General features: G+C 40.9%; 1 protein-coding gene across 1 annotated transcript in view; it reads right to left on the bottom strand.

Moving 5' to 3' along the window:
* Positions 1-928: 928 nt before the first annotated feature.
* Ugcg (UDP-glucose ceramide glucosyltransferase) overlaps positions 929-15,116 on the bottom strand; it is a 32,871-nt gene continuing 18,683 nt past the window's right edge. Inside the window, exons 3-9 of the mRNA XM_021664674.2 lie at positions 12,094-12,196; positions 11,043-11,144; positions 10,140-10,252; positions 6,941-7,119; positions 5,687-5,773; positions 4,475-4,664; positions 929-3,490 (exon numbers count right to left, since the gene is read on the bottom strand). Of these exons, the coding sequence (XP_021520349.1) occupies positions 3,320-3,490; positions 4,475-4,664; positions 5,687-5,773; positions 6,941-7,119; positions 10,140-10,252; positions 11,043-11,144; positions 12,094-12,196 (945 nt within the window). The 3' untranslated portion in view covers positions 929-3,319. The remainder of the gene's footprint in view (positions 3,491-4,474; positions 4,665-5,686; positions 5,774-6,940; positions 7,120-10,139; positions 10,253-11,042; positions 11,145-12,093; positions 12,197-15,116) is intronic.

Genomic DNA, 15,116 nt, shown 5'->3' with positions numbered 1-15,116 from the left:
CACTGTGCTCTGGGGAACACTCACACTCAGCATTCAACATGAATTTGAGAATGTTCGCACACTTCCATTCCTCGCACCTGGATTTGTTCTCCAGGTCATTGTCTCTCATGGGTTAGTGCTGACGGGTCTGGGAATGCCACCCTCTTGAGGAAAGCCCACTGGGACCGTGTTGAGGTGTACCTTAGCACCTCAGGCAGCCATGCCCATTCCAGGCCTTCCTCCGGACCGATTTTCCTTCCTCATCTCTAGAAGCAATACAACTGAAAGGCAGAGTTTAGGCTGCAGCCCAGAGTTCCCAGAGGCAGCTCTGGGTCTGTACTAGAGGTCAGTTATCAGGGACCAGTAACTCTCCAAGTGCAGCCACAGCAGAATCCACCCCACCCAGAATGATTAATGTAGATGTGTGGGTGGGGTGCCTGTACTTCATGTTCTCCAGGCCGTTCCAATGTGCAGAGAAGCCACCCTTTAAGTCCAGCATAGACCAAGTGCAAGGATAATTTTTTTTTTTTTTTTTTTTAAAGCCCAGCACCCAGGGAAGAGGCAGGCGGATCTCTGTGAGTTTGAGGCCAGCCTGGTCTACAGAGTGAGTTCTAAGATAGCCAGAGCTACACTGAGAAACCCTGTCCCAACAAACAAATGGAGGAAGGAAGGAAGGAAGAAAGGAAAGAAGGAAGGAGGAAGGGAGGGAGGGAGGGAGGGAGGGAGGGAGGAAGGAAGGAAGGAAGGAAGGAAAGAAGGAAGGAGGAAGGGAGGGAGGGAGGGAGGGAGGGAGGGAGGAGGAAGGGAGGGAGGGAGGGAGGGAGGGAGGAGGGAGGGAGGGGGGAGGGAGGGAGGGAAGGAAGGAAGGAAGGAAAGAAGGGAGCACAGCTTGTAGGAGCACTGAGCACAGCATAAGAAGGGAGTAAACAGAAGTACACCACTGCTCATGTTGATCGTATTCAAATTTTTATTTTTTGAACAAAAAACTTAAGATAATGATTTTAAATAATAAAACATGATATATTCTAGACACATAATTGGTTTTTTTAAAAAGACAGTTTATTATAAATTTGGGATCCTACAGTTCTGCTGTGATGCTTTGATATTTACAGTATTTCTTACTATTTTATCTTCACTCCAAACTTGCTAGACAAAGAGTTACTCTCTGTGTACTTGAAGCTTCGCTCTAAGGAAATACTCCATGACCACATAAAACACACATACAGAACATTAAAAAATATATTTACAGAACACAAGAAATCTGTCCAGACATTTGGATTTTGTTTCTTTGCCCATACTGAGATCAACAAAAAAGCTAACTAGTCAGCAAGATTTCACTTCAGCAGTGCAAAGAATGACATCCACCAAACTCCACCAAACAAACTAACAAATAACAAACATGCTCAGCAAAACTCAACTCATGGAAGACAGATTAAAAAACAAACAAACAAATACTCAGTGGATCATAACTAGACTGGTTTTCACTGTGCAACTTTCCTCAGGGGACAATATTACCCATTTCACAGAGAGAGGAAAAAAAAAAAGGAATATGCATCCAAGCCTTTGCTCATGAAGAAAATGCCCTTCAAACAAATTCATCATAAGGCAGGAGAGAGAGGGGGGAAGGGAGGAGAGAGAGGGAAGGATAACAAAGTTTGGCCCAGAAAAATGTGCCCTGTGTATTTATAGTATATACACTCACATGTATATTGCAGTTTAGACTGTGTGTATAGTCATTAGGCAAATGGATTGGCTCAGTAAGATGAAAATGTTCTCTATAAACAGGAAGTTATTGCTAATAGGCTACACGCTATGCACCCACACGGAAGCCACGTAACACGGGGTGTGAAGCTGCCACGGTGCTGGTGTTAACAGCAGGCATCTGAGGGTCAACATGCGACCAGATTCTGAAGGAAAAGCAAATGCCACGTGAAAAAGACAGGGGAAAGGCTGATGCACCGTCCCGTACACTTTTGCTTATTTTAAACAAAAGTCCAGTTCACCACAAGTTAAGCACAGGCTGACAAGCAAGTTTAGTTGCGTGATGGAGAGAGAAGAGTAAAGTAAAGCATGCATTTACAACTAGGCTGACCTAGTCTATTGTCATACAAACTGAATACAAAAATTCAATTTAAATAAAACTAGACTATTATAGTAAAAAAAAGATAAACAAAAACAAACAACACACACAGCAGACTTAGTTTGATACTGATTGATTTTAAGAGCAAACCTCACTACGTCCTGTTAATTCTCTACTGCAATTTACTGATAGCTAGAATATTTACTTACTTAAAAAAGATATTAAATACCTGTATCATGAAATTACATTCTTATTAACAATACAGACATATTGAGTAAGAAAATAGCTCCTGTGTGAACTGTGTCTGAAATGCATTTTTCCTTACAGCTATTAAAACATCCACTCACACTAAAACAAGATCACACCCCACTCCCACCCCTAAAAAAAAGCTAAGGAAAGATGGGGTAGGCTGGGTGAGGAGCAGGGAAGGAAAGATTCAGCTCTCGTAATTACAGCACAGTGATTAACATGTTTCAAGACAGAACCAACAACAGTTGGTCCAAAAGATGCCTTCAATTCATGGTTACAATTAAAAACCAATCTCAGCCACTTTTGGTTCATTGCAATGAGACAAAAAAAAAAAAAAAAAAAAAATTCTCACAGATTCTTATAAATACTAGACTCCAGCTCTTTTATTATTATTATTATTATTATTTTAAAGTTTTCCATTTGTTTTTGCAAGGCCTAGCTACCGTATTACAACTTCTAACTTCTATTTGCTCTGCAACAACTACAAGAGGTAGGCATAAAGCATGAAAAAGTTTCTCAGTTGGCTCCTCCCTGCACAACATCATTCAGTTCACACAGGGGAGGCCGCAGCCTGCCCCCTTCTCTCACAGAGCTGCCGTTGTCCTGCCCACACAGACCTCAGAATGAGTACACTCACATAAGAAACTTTCCCTACTGAAGGGTACTGTCATGGTGTCTGCTGCAGAGCAGTCATTTTGTGTGTAGATATATATATATATATAGATATATATATTTATTTGTTTAAAAAAATAAACAACAACAACAACAACAAAAACAAACCCAGTTTCCTAGAACCAATTGTCCTGATTTTCTACTTCCACAAAATACTCTATTTGGCCAAGACTACAGATGTGTTTTGTTTTGTTTTCCTTTCACAGATGCAAGTGCCATGCGAATAAATTAAAGAGCAGATACCATGTGACAAAACTACTGAAGGTAGATCCTTGAAAGCACTTCTATAAACATAATTTGTAATCCTTCTGTCTGTCCCGCGCAGCCACACAGCTCTCGTCACACATCGAGGATCTCCTCTGCTGTCCCCCCACAGCGCAGCCGGTAGCGGCCAGTTCTCCAGCTTATCGTAGGGTCCCACAGTGCCGACAAGAAAATGTATATCGTCATGGATTCGCGGATGAACCAAGCCACAGCATAATCAAGTTTTGAAAAACACAGTGTGCCACCCTGAGAATTAAACATAAAAATCAATTTACTTCCTGCCGGATTAAATATACAGTCAAAGAATAAAATTCCTAGGCTGGTGAGATGGCCCAGTAAGGGAAGGCAATTGTTGCCAAAGCCTGATGGCCTCAGTTCAGCCCTCAAAAGCCACATGGTAGATGGGAGGACAAGAGCACAGTGATCACAGAGAGAGAGAGAGAGAGACAGAGACAGAGACAGAGAGACAGACAGACAGAGAGGGAAGAAAGAATGAGCTCCTGGAATTCTACTCTTGGCACCAATGAAATCAAAGGTGTCTCTTTGGGTGACTTAAGTACCTTGCAATACTATCTAAAAAAAAAACAAAAACAAAAACCACACACACACAAAAAAACAAAAACCGCTTATCATTAGTACAAGCAGTGTGAAAATAACTGCAGTCTCAGTTTGAATATTTGCTTAACATCATTTTCCTGAGCTAACTGTAAGTTCCTAAATTTTGCTTCATTTTATGCCTACATTCTATCCCCCCGCCCCCAAGGCCAAGACAGGGTTTCTCTGTGTGGCCCTGGCTGTCCTGGACTCCCTTTGTAGATCAGGCTGGCCTCCAACTCACAGAGATCCACCTGCCTCTGCCTCCGAGTGCTGGGATCACAGATGTGCCCCAGTGCACCTGGCTTCTGCTCTTTGATATGAAGCTAAAGAATGACTCAGACTTTCTTCAACCTTTTCTTTTTTTTAAAAAAATATTTATGTATTATATATTTATGTATATGCGTGCTCTATTTGAATACATGGCTTCGTGACAAAAGAGGGCATCAGATTCCACCATAGATGGCTGTGAGCTACCTAGTGGGTGCTGAAAATTGAACTCAGGACCTCTGGAAGAGCAGCCAGTACTCTTAACCACTGAGCCATCTTCTCCAACCCCCTTCAACCTTTTCTAAACTAAACTAGTTTTGGTCCCTCACCAGATTTTTGCAAACCCTTTCTTGTGTATCCACATACCTGGACACCCCTGAGTTGAATGTAGTCAGATATAAACCATGCCAGGCAGTGACACATGAAAAAAACCATGATGTCCCATCTGAACACATGGTGGGCTGCCCACCCAATGATTAAACTGGCAACAAAGCATTCTGAAATTGGCTCACAGATTATTGTAGCAGGAAGCATATTAATTCTCAATTTGGTCCACCTGAAAAAAAAAAAAACAGAGAGGATTTTAAGACGACAGCCTGGTTACACAACTAACCAACCAATCCTCACGCCCAACCACCCGTACCAGCACCGCCCTGCCCTGCCCTTGCTGGCCAGTCCCACAGAGACGATCAGCATTCAGCCTTCTCATACCTAGAAAGGCTATCCTCTTTGAAATGTTCTTATTTATTTATTTATATAGTCTTTTTTGTTTGTTTTGTTTTGTTGTTCAAGACAGGGTTTCTCTGTGTAGCCTTGGCTCTCCTAGAACTCCCTCTGTAGACCAGCAGACTGGCCTCAAACTCACAGAGCTCTGCCTGCCTCTGCCTCCCCAGTGCTGGGATTACAGGTGTGTGCCTTTATTATGCTTTCTCTTATGAAGCTCAGTTTGGCCTCAAACTCCTTATGTAGCAAGGATGACTTTCAGTTCCTAATCCTCTGCTTCTTTCCCTAAAGTGTTGGGACTACAGGCAGGAACCACACCTAAGCTGTGTGGGGAGAAAACCCAGGGCTGTCTGCATGCTGGGAAAGCAGTCTTTCAACTTAGTTATGTCCCCAGACTTCCTTTTTCAGTTTTGCTTTTATGAAACTCTTTTCTATTTTTATTTAGTAAATAAAAATGGCTTTACATTCATTTACATGGTCTAGACTCTGACAAATACAGAGGTTAGTTTCAACATCTTTTTTTTTTTAATTTCAGTATTATTAAAGAAAATAGATTTAGGCATTCAATTTATCTTAATTAAAAAAAAAAACCAAACTTTTCTGAAAGCAAATTAATCTTTAGATGTATTTTTTTCTATACACAGAAAAAAAAATTTTTTTTTCAAGACAGAGTCTCTATTATGTAACTCTGGATGACCTTGAACTCAAAGAGATTTGCCTCTCAAAGTGCTGGGACTAAAAGGGTGAACCATGACACCTGCACCAGATGCATTTTCCAATCATATTATACATACATGTAGCATATCACACATGCACATCCATTTTAACAAAGTATAAAACAATACTTTGACTTACCTGATCATTCTGGATTGAAACTGAGAAATCGAGTACGAACCAGAGTTTTGCATGGCAACTTGCGTAGACATTGCAAATCTCCAACCTCTGAAAATGAAGATAATTATAATGTGATCTCTGTTTACGCTGATGGGACACATTCAAGCCTGACTGGTTCTGCATTCGTGAATCACTGCAGAGTAAGCAGGGCCTGGTATTCAGGACAAGCCCAGTCCTTGAAGATGAACACACTGATACTATGGCTGTTTCTGCGCAATCGTATCAGCCCACAATGGTGACACATTCCAACTGGAAGGAGCTGCATTCCCTAGGCTTTTCGGCTCAGGAACTTAAGTGCAGCCATAGTCAGTGAGCAGAGTTCTGTGCTCAGTAGTTTGTCTCTGGTCATCCCCAAGTGTGTGTGTGTGTGTGTGTGTGTGTGTGTGTGTGTGTGGTGAACTTGAACAGATACTGCAAAGCTCCAACCTCTGAAGATGAAGGTAATTATAATGTGATCTGTGTCTGCGCTGATGCAGAGCCAAGCCTGACTGGTCTGCGTTCGTGAATCACTGCAGAGTAAACAGCGTAAGCACTGTCTCAGAAGACATTAGGTGACGGTGAGCTTCACAGACACCACATGCAAGAACTTCAAATACATTCTTTATCAAGAAGATGTTTTAAAATAAGAAACCATACAAAGCAGTTACCTCCTTTAAACCAAAACAGAAATGCTATTATGTGCTAAGAAACTTCAGAGTTTTGGGCTGGAGAGCTGGCTCAGTGGTTTGAGAGCACTTATCGCTCGCTCTTACAGGGACCCTGGGTTCAGTTCCCAGCACCACATGGTGGCTCAGAACTATCAGGCACTCCAGTTCCAGGGGATCAGATGCTTTCTTCTCAACTCCAAAGGCACCAGATACACACACGGTGCACGCACACACAGGTAAAACACTCATGTGTATAAACTACAGACAACAGTGGAGAAAGTTTAGTTTCAAATAGTACTTTTTAAAAACTCACCCATTCATTTATGATTACACCAAGAAATTATGATTACACATAGAGATTTCTACCTACATGCTCTCAAAAGCTTCCTTTCAGACTACAGTATCGGGAAGCGATGGAGGAAGATACTTGCTACTGGTACCTACATTAATTGGATATGAATGCTCACTAGCAAAAATAATAAAATAAAGTAGCCTAAATTCATGGTGGGAACAGAAAAAATAAGCCAATACAAGTAAGCTGGATACTAAAACACTTTAGTTTTCTTACCGGTCAGCTATTGCTTTTGCCATAAAGTAATCTTCAGCCATGTACTGAGCAAATGCTATCAGCCCTCCTGCCTGATCTAGCACATCCTTCCTCATTAAACAAGACATTCCTGTCACACATTTGAAGCCAGTTACATTGGCAGAAATATAGGATCTTGGGTGTGAAGTGCCAAAATATACCTGCCCAAAAAAAAACAAACACAGAAATAGTCAATTAGGTTTTAATGATAAAAATATGAAGCTTATAAACTTTTCTAATACTTTCTGTTAAAATATGATTGAGTGAGTGTCCTAATATGGTCACATACACTACCTGGATAAGAAACAGACAATTACATCACTGTAGTCCAAGCAATTAGTGATTTCTTTGGCTGACTACTCTTGCTATCATCGTTACTGAGAAATGATGGGAAAAGTATATTCTACATTTGGGTAAACATTATCTTTTATAAAATTAATAGATTAGAAGATAAACCCCAAAAGGACTTTAGATGTAAAAATAAAGAGTAAATATTAAATAGTATATAAAATGTTAATATTTAATGTCTCCTGATTTTAAAACATTTAGTGGCATGTGCATGTATGTATATATTTGTGTGTATAAGCATGTATACATATACACAGACCACATATATGGATAGCACCAATGTTTAGGACAATTTTATTTCTTCTTAGGCTTATTTTTAATTCTGTATATTCCTGTAAGTCTGCAGGGGAGTCACATGCCCCTGCATGGGTTTCTGTGGAGGCTGGAGGTTCGGGACCCTCTGGAGATGGAACAGAATTACAGGCTACCGTGAGCTGCCCACTTTGGGTGCCGACAACCCAACTCTGGTCCTCTCTCTCTACCAGAACAGCACTCAACAGCACTTAGCCGCTGAGCCGCCTCCCCAGCTCCTGCTCTCTTACTGTTTTTTCTCTGTAACACTTTGGAGTCCTGAGATCTACAACCTGATCCGTCAACAGTGGAACTGACTGTCGCTGCTCTATTTGCTAGACATAGAGCCTATTTATTGGTTCCTCAGATACGCTGCCCTTTTTAATTCCCTTCAAGTGCGGAGCTGCAGGGCCCTCTTCACGGTAGTTATTCACAAAGAGCAGCACAACAGGATTTTACAAGGCAGCTAAGACTGATTCCTGCTACCTGTGCTCAATTCAGACTCCAGTGAAGCACCGTGATTGAGTCAAACCTAACCCTACCAGAGCATCCGCCTTAAGCCTTAAGCAGCTCCCTAAGGCTACAGCACCAGGGAGGGCTGGCGGTTTGGGCAAAGATTTCTTTTATCTCGCAGGAAGATTCTTCTGGTTAGATCTTCATTCATTCAAAGCATAGTAGACGGGGTGCATTCTGGGAAGTACTTTCATTTGATATAAACATCTGTGTATATTTCTAAAGTATTTTACTTTAAAACAGCCACCTGCAGTTCTTTTTACCAACCAGAAGACTCAAGATTTTAAGACTAACAATTTCTTACAGTAGGAGAAAAGGCAGTGTTAGGAAAGAGACCTCAGGCTGAGATGACAAAGTGAGGGGCACACAAACGCAATGATCTTAGCTACAGACCCAGCATACACATAAAAGAAGCTGGAAATGGGTTTTGGGGATTGTGGCTTTTGTTTGTTTGTTTTGTTTTTTGGGACAGGGTTTCTCTCTGTGGTCTTGGCTGTCCTGGACTCCCTTTGTAGACCAGGCTGGCCTCGAATACACAGAGATCCCCCTGCCTCTGCCTCCCTGAGCACTGGGATTACAGGCGTGCGCCACCTCGCCCGGCAAGAAGCTGTATATGATATGCACTTATCCCAGTCCTTGTGGAATCTGATGCTGGAGGGTCCTTGCACCGTGCTGGCCAGGCAGTCCAGTCAAATTGGGACGCTCCAGATTCAGCGAGGATCTGAGAATCAGTGTCTCAAAAAATAAAGTGGAAAGTGGCTGAGGAAGAAGCCTGATATTGATCTCTGACTTCCACATACCCATGCATGCTCTTCTCTCTACATACACACATGAACACACATAGATGTATAGGGGAGTCAGAAAGAGAGAGATTAAATTGCCAAAGGACAAATCAAAGTCCTTACAGTCATGTGCTTTACCCTCTTGAGTCTGTGGCAATTAGAATAATCAAGTGAACGTAAGATGTGCTAAAGAGGAAGTGGACAAACATCCAACCTGATACCGAGAGCCTGTCCCTTGCTTTCTGTTTGACAATATAAGAGTAGGTATGACAAGCTAATAAAAACTGACCTTTATAAAGCTTTAATATGGGAAAAGCTTATGAAGTGATAAGACTAATGTATGAATTGCTTCTAGAGTACATTCTGAACCATGTCTTTTAAAGGGCACATAAGAAAAACACAAAACCCAAACCGAACACAAGTGAAAAAAAATGACCACACAAAACTGAACCTTAGTGGCTTATTTAGTGGGGAGTAGGCTTTCTTTTGGGAGGGGAAGTGATGTGCATCTTTTGTGTTTCCATAGTTGATCATTCCTTACACGAGTTAAGATCTTGATTGTAATTCCAAAGAGAAAGAGTTGAGGATGTCGCCCAGTGATGGGAAGTTTGCCCAGCATGTTTAAGTCCCTGGGGTTGATTCCCAGCACTTTCAAACGATGAAAGATTGAAGAGGGGGAAAAAAAACAAAAAGAAGACGTAAAGGCAGAAAGATAGAGAGGAGGGGAGTTGAGAGTCAACAAAATGACATATATCATTTTGCCTTAAAGAAACCCAGAGCTTTGTATACTAATAAGGAAGGAAGGAAGGAAGGAAGGAAGGAAGGAAGGAAGGAAGGAAGGAAGGAAGGAAGGAAAGGAAGGAAGGCAGAATGTTTTTCAGCATGATCAGGAAATGAAGGATCTTTTTCTTCTAAATAAAGACTTGCATGAACTTTTTTTTGTATTTGAAATACTTTACAGTATGTCACAAAATACTTTCAGTTTAAAAGAACATCATGTAAGACAACAGTCTAGAGTGAGGATATTCTGGAGGAAAAATGAGTGTTGAGCCGGGGCAGGGCAGACAGCAGTCTCCTCTGCACAGCCATTCCCATCAGGCCAAGACAGTAAGTGACCCAGGGACCCAAGAAGTTCCTTCTGGAGGGATACGAGTGCTCTCAGCAGGGTCCCACATGGGCAATGAAGCTAAGGTCAGGTAGCCAGGTCCACTGGTGTGACGAGGACAATTTATAAGCGCTGTGCTTACCTGCTCTAGCGTGGCAGCAAAGCCCTGTCTGTCTGCAACATAAGGCAGCCCATGAACCAAGCCCACTTTTTCTGTCATCTGATTGACCATGTCAGTTAATGTGTCTGGAATGACTAAAATTGGGGGGGGGGGGGGCGCAGAGAAAGAAGAAGAAAGAAATTTTTAGTAAAATGTCCATTAAATTACAATGAAATATATTATTTTGAACATTTGGATTTAATAATATTAATCACCTATTCTGAGAACATCAAACTTCAAAAAGCTACACATTTTTAGTTCAGGAGAGAAACTTCTTGCTAAAATCATCTAAATAGGTTTTTTAAAAGACACAAATGCCTTAATAAATTTATGTATTTTAGGAAACATGAGTTTGTTGATTTGACTCTTTAGGTAGAATAGCATATTACAGAAGCCCAAAAGATACAAGCAAAAGAGTCCAACAAATAAGAAATGTTATACCAGAGAAAGGCTGGAGATGGGATAATGAATCACTGCTACTTTTCTTGTTTTTTGTTTTGGATAAGGTTTCTTTTTGTAGCCCTGGTTCTTCTGAAACTCACTCAGTAGGCCAGGCTGGCCTTGAATTTACTGAGATTCGCCTGCCTCTACCTCCCAAGTGCTCGGATAAGTGCTGGGATTAAAGGCATGCACCACCACCACCTTTCATGACTATTTTTTTAATGGCTGAGATTTTCCTCTTCAAAATGCAAAAGTTTTAATACATGTAGCATCTAGGTTAGGTCATAAAAAAATTAAAATCTTAATGAGTACAGCTAACATAATACCATAAATATGTTGAAGTAAATTATCAGGCAAACCACAGACTGATAAATAACACAGTTTCAAGATGTTTTTGCTGTCTATCATCCAATGAATAGTTTTATAAAACAGGAGAAACCTTACCTCTTATTCCACTATCACAAATCCATATGAGATCATATTTTGCAACTTCATATCCTGGCATCAAATTATTAATTTTAGGGTTAATGCCAACCTTTTTGCCACCTAAAAATGCAAAAATACAACAGTAAGATTTATATAACGCTAAAAATGCTATAATGATACATGATGGAGAAAGAAATACAATACTGCCATATTTCACACTTTAAACATTTTTAATTTTTAAATATTTCCTATTATTCATGGACAATAAATCTATAAAATTTACTCATTCACAAAAGGAGAATTTTTCATTTGTCTTCGACAACCTAATGTGTTTTCTAATTCACAAATTCTGCCACTAGCACTAGGAACTGTTACTTAATAATTGTTCGGCCTAATGAGCTTACAGCACCGTGTATATGTTGAACACCCGAAAACTGCTGAGCTCCATCACCACATATCAGGGTGCTAATATGCACGTTAATTGATTTGATTTAGCCATTCCACCATATATACATATTTTACAACATTATACTATACCATATCATAATCACATTTTATTTAGTGGTAGGGAATAAGTGAAAATCAACCAACCAACAAAACAGACAGACAGACAGAAAACCCCCACAGGACTCATTTTGAAGTTACAGTAGTTACAACAATACAGAGAACTGGGTGAGGTGGCACACGCCTGTGATGCCAGCACTCAGGGAGGTGGATCTCTGTGAGTTCGAGGCCAGCCTGATCTACAAAGCAAGTCCAGGACAGCCAAGGCTACACAGAGAAACCCTGTCTCAGAAGGGAAAAAAAAAATTAGAAAACAACAAATACTCATAACCTGATTATTGAATAGAATATTTTTATGTGTGCCATTTGGTAACCCAGATTTTTTTTTTCATAACTTCCCTTGAAGGAATAGAAATATCTTTCGCCCCACATTAGAAACACACTGAGCGCAAGCATGCTATCTAACTTTTCTGAGTGTCTCATACTCTAATCTAGAGTTTGAGGCAAGATTACCGATACTTAAAACTACCAAAGCAAAATGGCTAACATAGACTTTGGTACTTACCTATAAATAATCTAGCATCAACATTTGGGTATTTTCCAAGCAGCTTCTTACACACATCTATGGCTGGATCATCATGATCTTGTACACAAAGGAGTATTTCATACTGGTCAAAAGAAGATATTTAACATTAACCCATTATAAAACCAGCACACACTGTTAGCATTTCTAGATCGACCAAAACTGAAAGACAAAGAGGGAATTGTGTGCATAAAGTTTAAAATTTACGAGGACTCCAAAGGGACCCAGCTGCTTATGACACGTGTTGCTTGGGTGGAGACAGCTCTCCAGGCCCAGGACTTGTCAGACAGCAGCAGGAAGAGCCTGGCAGTGCCTGAGGTTGGCACCTGTCCTTCTCAGACAGGCGCTTGTCCCACTGACAACCTGCATATCAAGTTTGCTCATGACTTGCACTGAGCGTGCCTCAAAGCTCGCGGGACGTGCAGGGGGTGTAAAGGCGACACCGAGAAGCCAAGCACACCCCTCTTGTCCGGGGGCCGTCCCGCAGGGCAGCACCGCTTCATGAAGCCACTACAAACCGCAAAGAACGCCCACAGCGGACGGAATGGCCTTCATTTCCCAGGAATTAAACTCAGATCTTCTGAAAAAGTCCTTAGATTTTTTTTTTTTAAGTTGGAAAGGCATTTCTGACCACTTAAATGGCCCTACCCAAACTTTCCTGTAACTTTTGAAGTAGTTAAATCACAGGGACAGACTCAAGCCACGGGAAAGCCCATTCTGTTTATTTCTATGCATAAGTATAAAAAGCAAAAAGCAGAAACAAAATATTCATGACGCCTTCAGCATGCATCTTACCTCGCAAAAATACTGGCAGAAAAGAAATCTGTGGTTGAACACAAGGACTAAATTTAAGAAAGGTTTTGTCAGCAAGGCCGTTTATTTTTATTATTATTTTTAAAAATCTCTTAATCATATAGTCACCTGGCCTCAAAAGACCAGATAAAAGTCTGAGAGCGCAAAGGGTGCCATTCCTACCACCCTGAAACTTCTCAGAGGGCTGAGTCTACACGCTGTCCTGCTCTCTCAAAACAGTAGGGAAAGACAGTCTTGATGACGACTGGAAAGGCTAGGTGACTTTTAAAGGGCAAAATAACAGTTCGTTTTCTTCCTACCTACTAAGGCGCTCCGCCAGGCGCACCCTGAAGAACTCCTTAACCCTTCTGGAATATGTACTATATGAGAGGCATGAACAGCAAGGGGGAAGAAAGTGCTTCTAAGCAGATCATTCCTAAGACACCAAGGAAAAGGCTCAGTGTGGCCTCTTCCCCAAGGAAGACAGAATTTCATAAAATGTAAATTATACTCAATGGAAGGAAAGAGAGAAATCAGGTGGCACCAAAATCTTTAAATACAAAAAAGACTTTCATTGTGTGTGTGCAGGCGCCCACGGAGAGCACAAAGTCTGATCTTCTGGAGTTGCAGTTATAGCCACTGTGAACTGCCTGACGCGGCTATGAGGGACTGAATTTAGTCTTCTGCAAGAGCAGTCTGTTCTCTTAACTGCTAAGCCGTCTCTCCAGTCCCATGCAACACACAAAACGACTTCATTAGTCACCTTACAAATAAAATTCCTCCGCAGTATCCAGGAACAAACACCTAAGACAGCTTCTTTCTTTCCTCTTTCTCTCTTCTTTCATTCTTTCCTTCTTTTAGAATTTTAGCAAACGGAAGGAAGCACTCTAAGTGTTTTCTGGAGCACTATATTGTAATGACATATCACCTCTATGTCTCCCTGGGTGCTAGGAATCTCTGAACTAAGATAGTCAAATCCCTCCAATTATAACTGGCAAAACACTAGATGTGATTAACATTTTTCCTAGCTAATGCACAGAATAACTTTTTGGGTACTTTTTATATTCTAGAAGACTGGACATATATACACATTAAAAATAGAGTACATATTAAAAATATACTTTTAAGATATTTTTAGAAACACTGACTTTCAAGAGGAGCGCAGTGGTGTACGCCTGTGACCCCAGCACTCAGGGAGGCTGAGGCACATGGATCTCTACAAAGCGAGTCCAGGACAGCCGATGCTACACAAAGAAACTCTGTATTGAAAAACAAAGACTGAACTAAACTAAAAAGAAACACTGACTTCCTAAATCTTCAAGAGATGGAACAGATGGTAAACTATTCTAACTGAACTGCTGATATAGACGGAGAGCTTGGAAGAAGGCAGCCCCGGCAAATCCATGTGACTGCAATCACTTTCACCTTCTCTTTTCAAACTGTGAAGTGTCTAAAGACCAAGAGTAAAGACCAACAGCTAAAAAAAGTCTTCAAATTAATCATACTTCGTCCTTGGGTATTTAAGACGTTAACACTTGAAACTGTGAGCTGGGCAGTGTCGGCACACGCTTTTAATCCTAGTGCCAGGGAGGCAGAGGCAGGTGAATCGCTGTGAGTTCGAGGCCGGCCTGGTCTACATGAGCAAGTTCCAGGACAGCCAGGCTACACAGAGAAATTCTTGTTTTGAAAAACCAAACCGACCAAATAAACAAACAAAAAATAAAGAAACAAAACCACTTGAAATTTCAGTTAATAATGAATGCTATCTTTATATTCATGAACAAATTTAGATGTATAAAGAACTATTTAAAAGTGTAAGTGAGAGAAAGTCTCCTCATTGATTCAGACCTGTAGACATTAGGAATGTAAACATTTTCTATAGTAAAGAGGACAAAATGCCATTTAAAACAAAATTTTGAGGGTTGGCGCTGGGAACTGAAGCCAGGGCCTCAAACTCCCTCTGCACCAAAAACCATGGGTTACATGCTAAACAGAGATTCTTATTACCAAGCTATGCCCTAAGTTGTGAAATGTGCTTTAATATATTAATTAATTATATTGCATATTAGGCAAAAACAAAAACATCTCCCCCCACCCCCACCATTTGCTTCATGGAGTCTATACTGGCCTCAAATTTCCTATGTACCAAAGACCAAGGGTTCAGCTTCTATCTCCCCACCTCTACAGGCTGGTGGTGGATCAGAACTTCATGC

This window comes from Meriones unguiculatus, chromosome 3, assembly GCF_030254825.1.
Source record: "Meriones unguiculatus strain TT.TT164.6M chromosome 3, Bangor_MerUng_6.1, whole genome shotgun sequence".
Classification (NCBI taxonomy): Eukaryota; Metazoa; Chordata; class Mammalia; order Rodentia; family Muridae; genus Meriones; species Meriones unguiculatus.
This window is presented reverse-complemented; position numbering and strand designations above follow the sequence as displayed.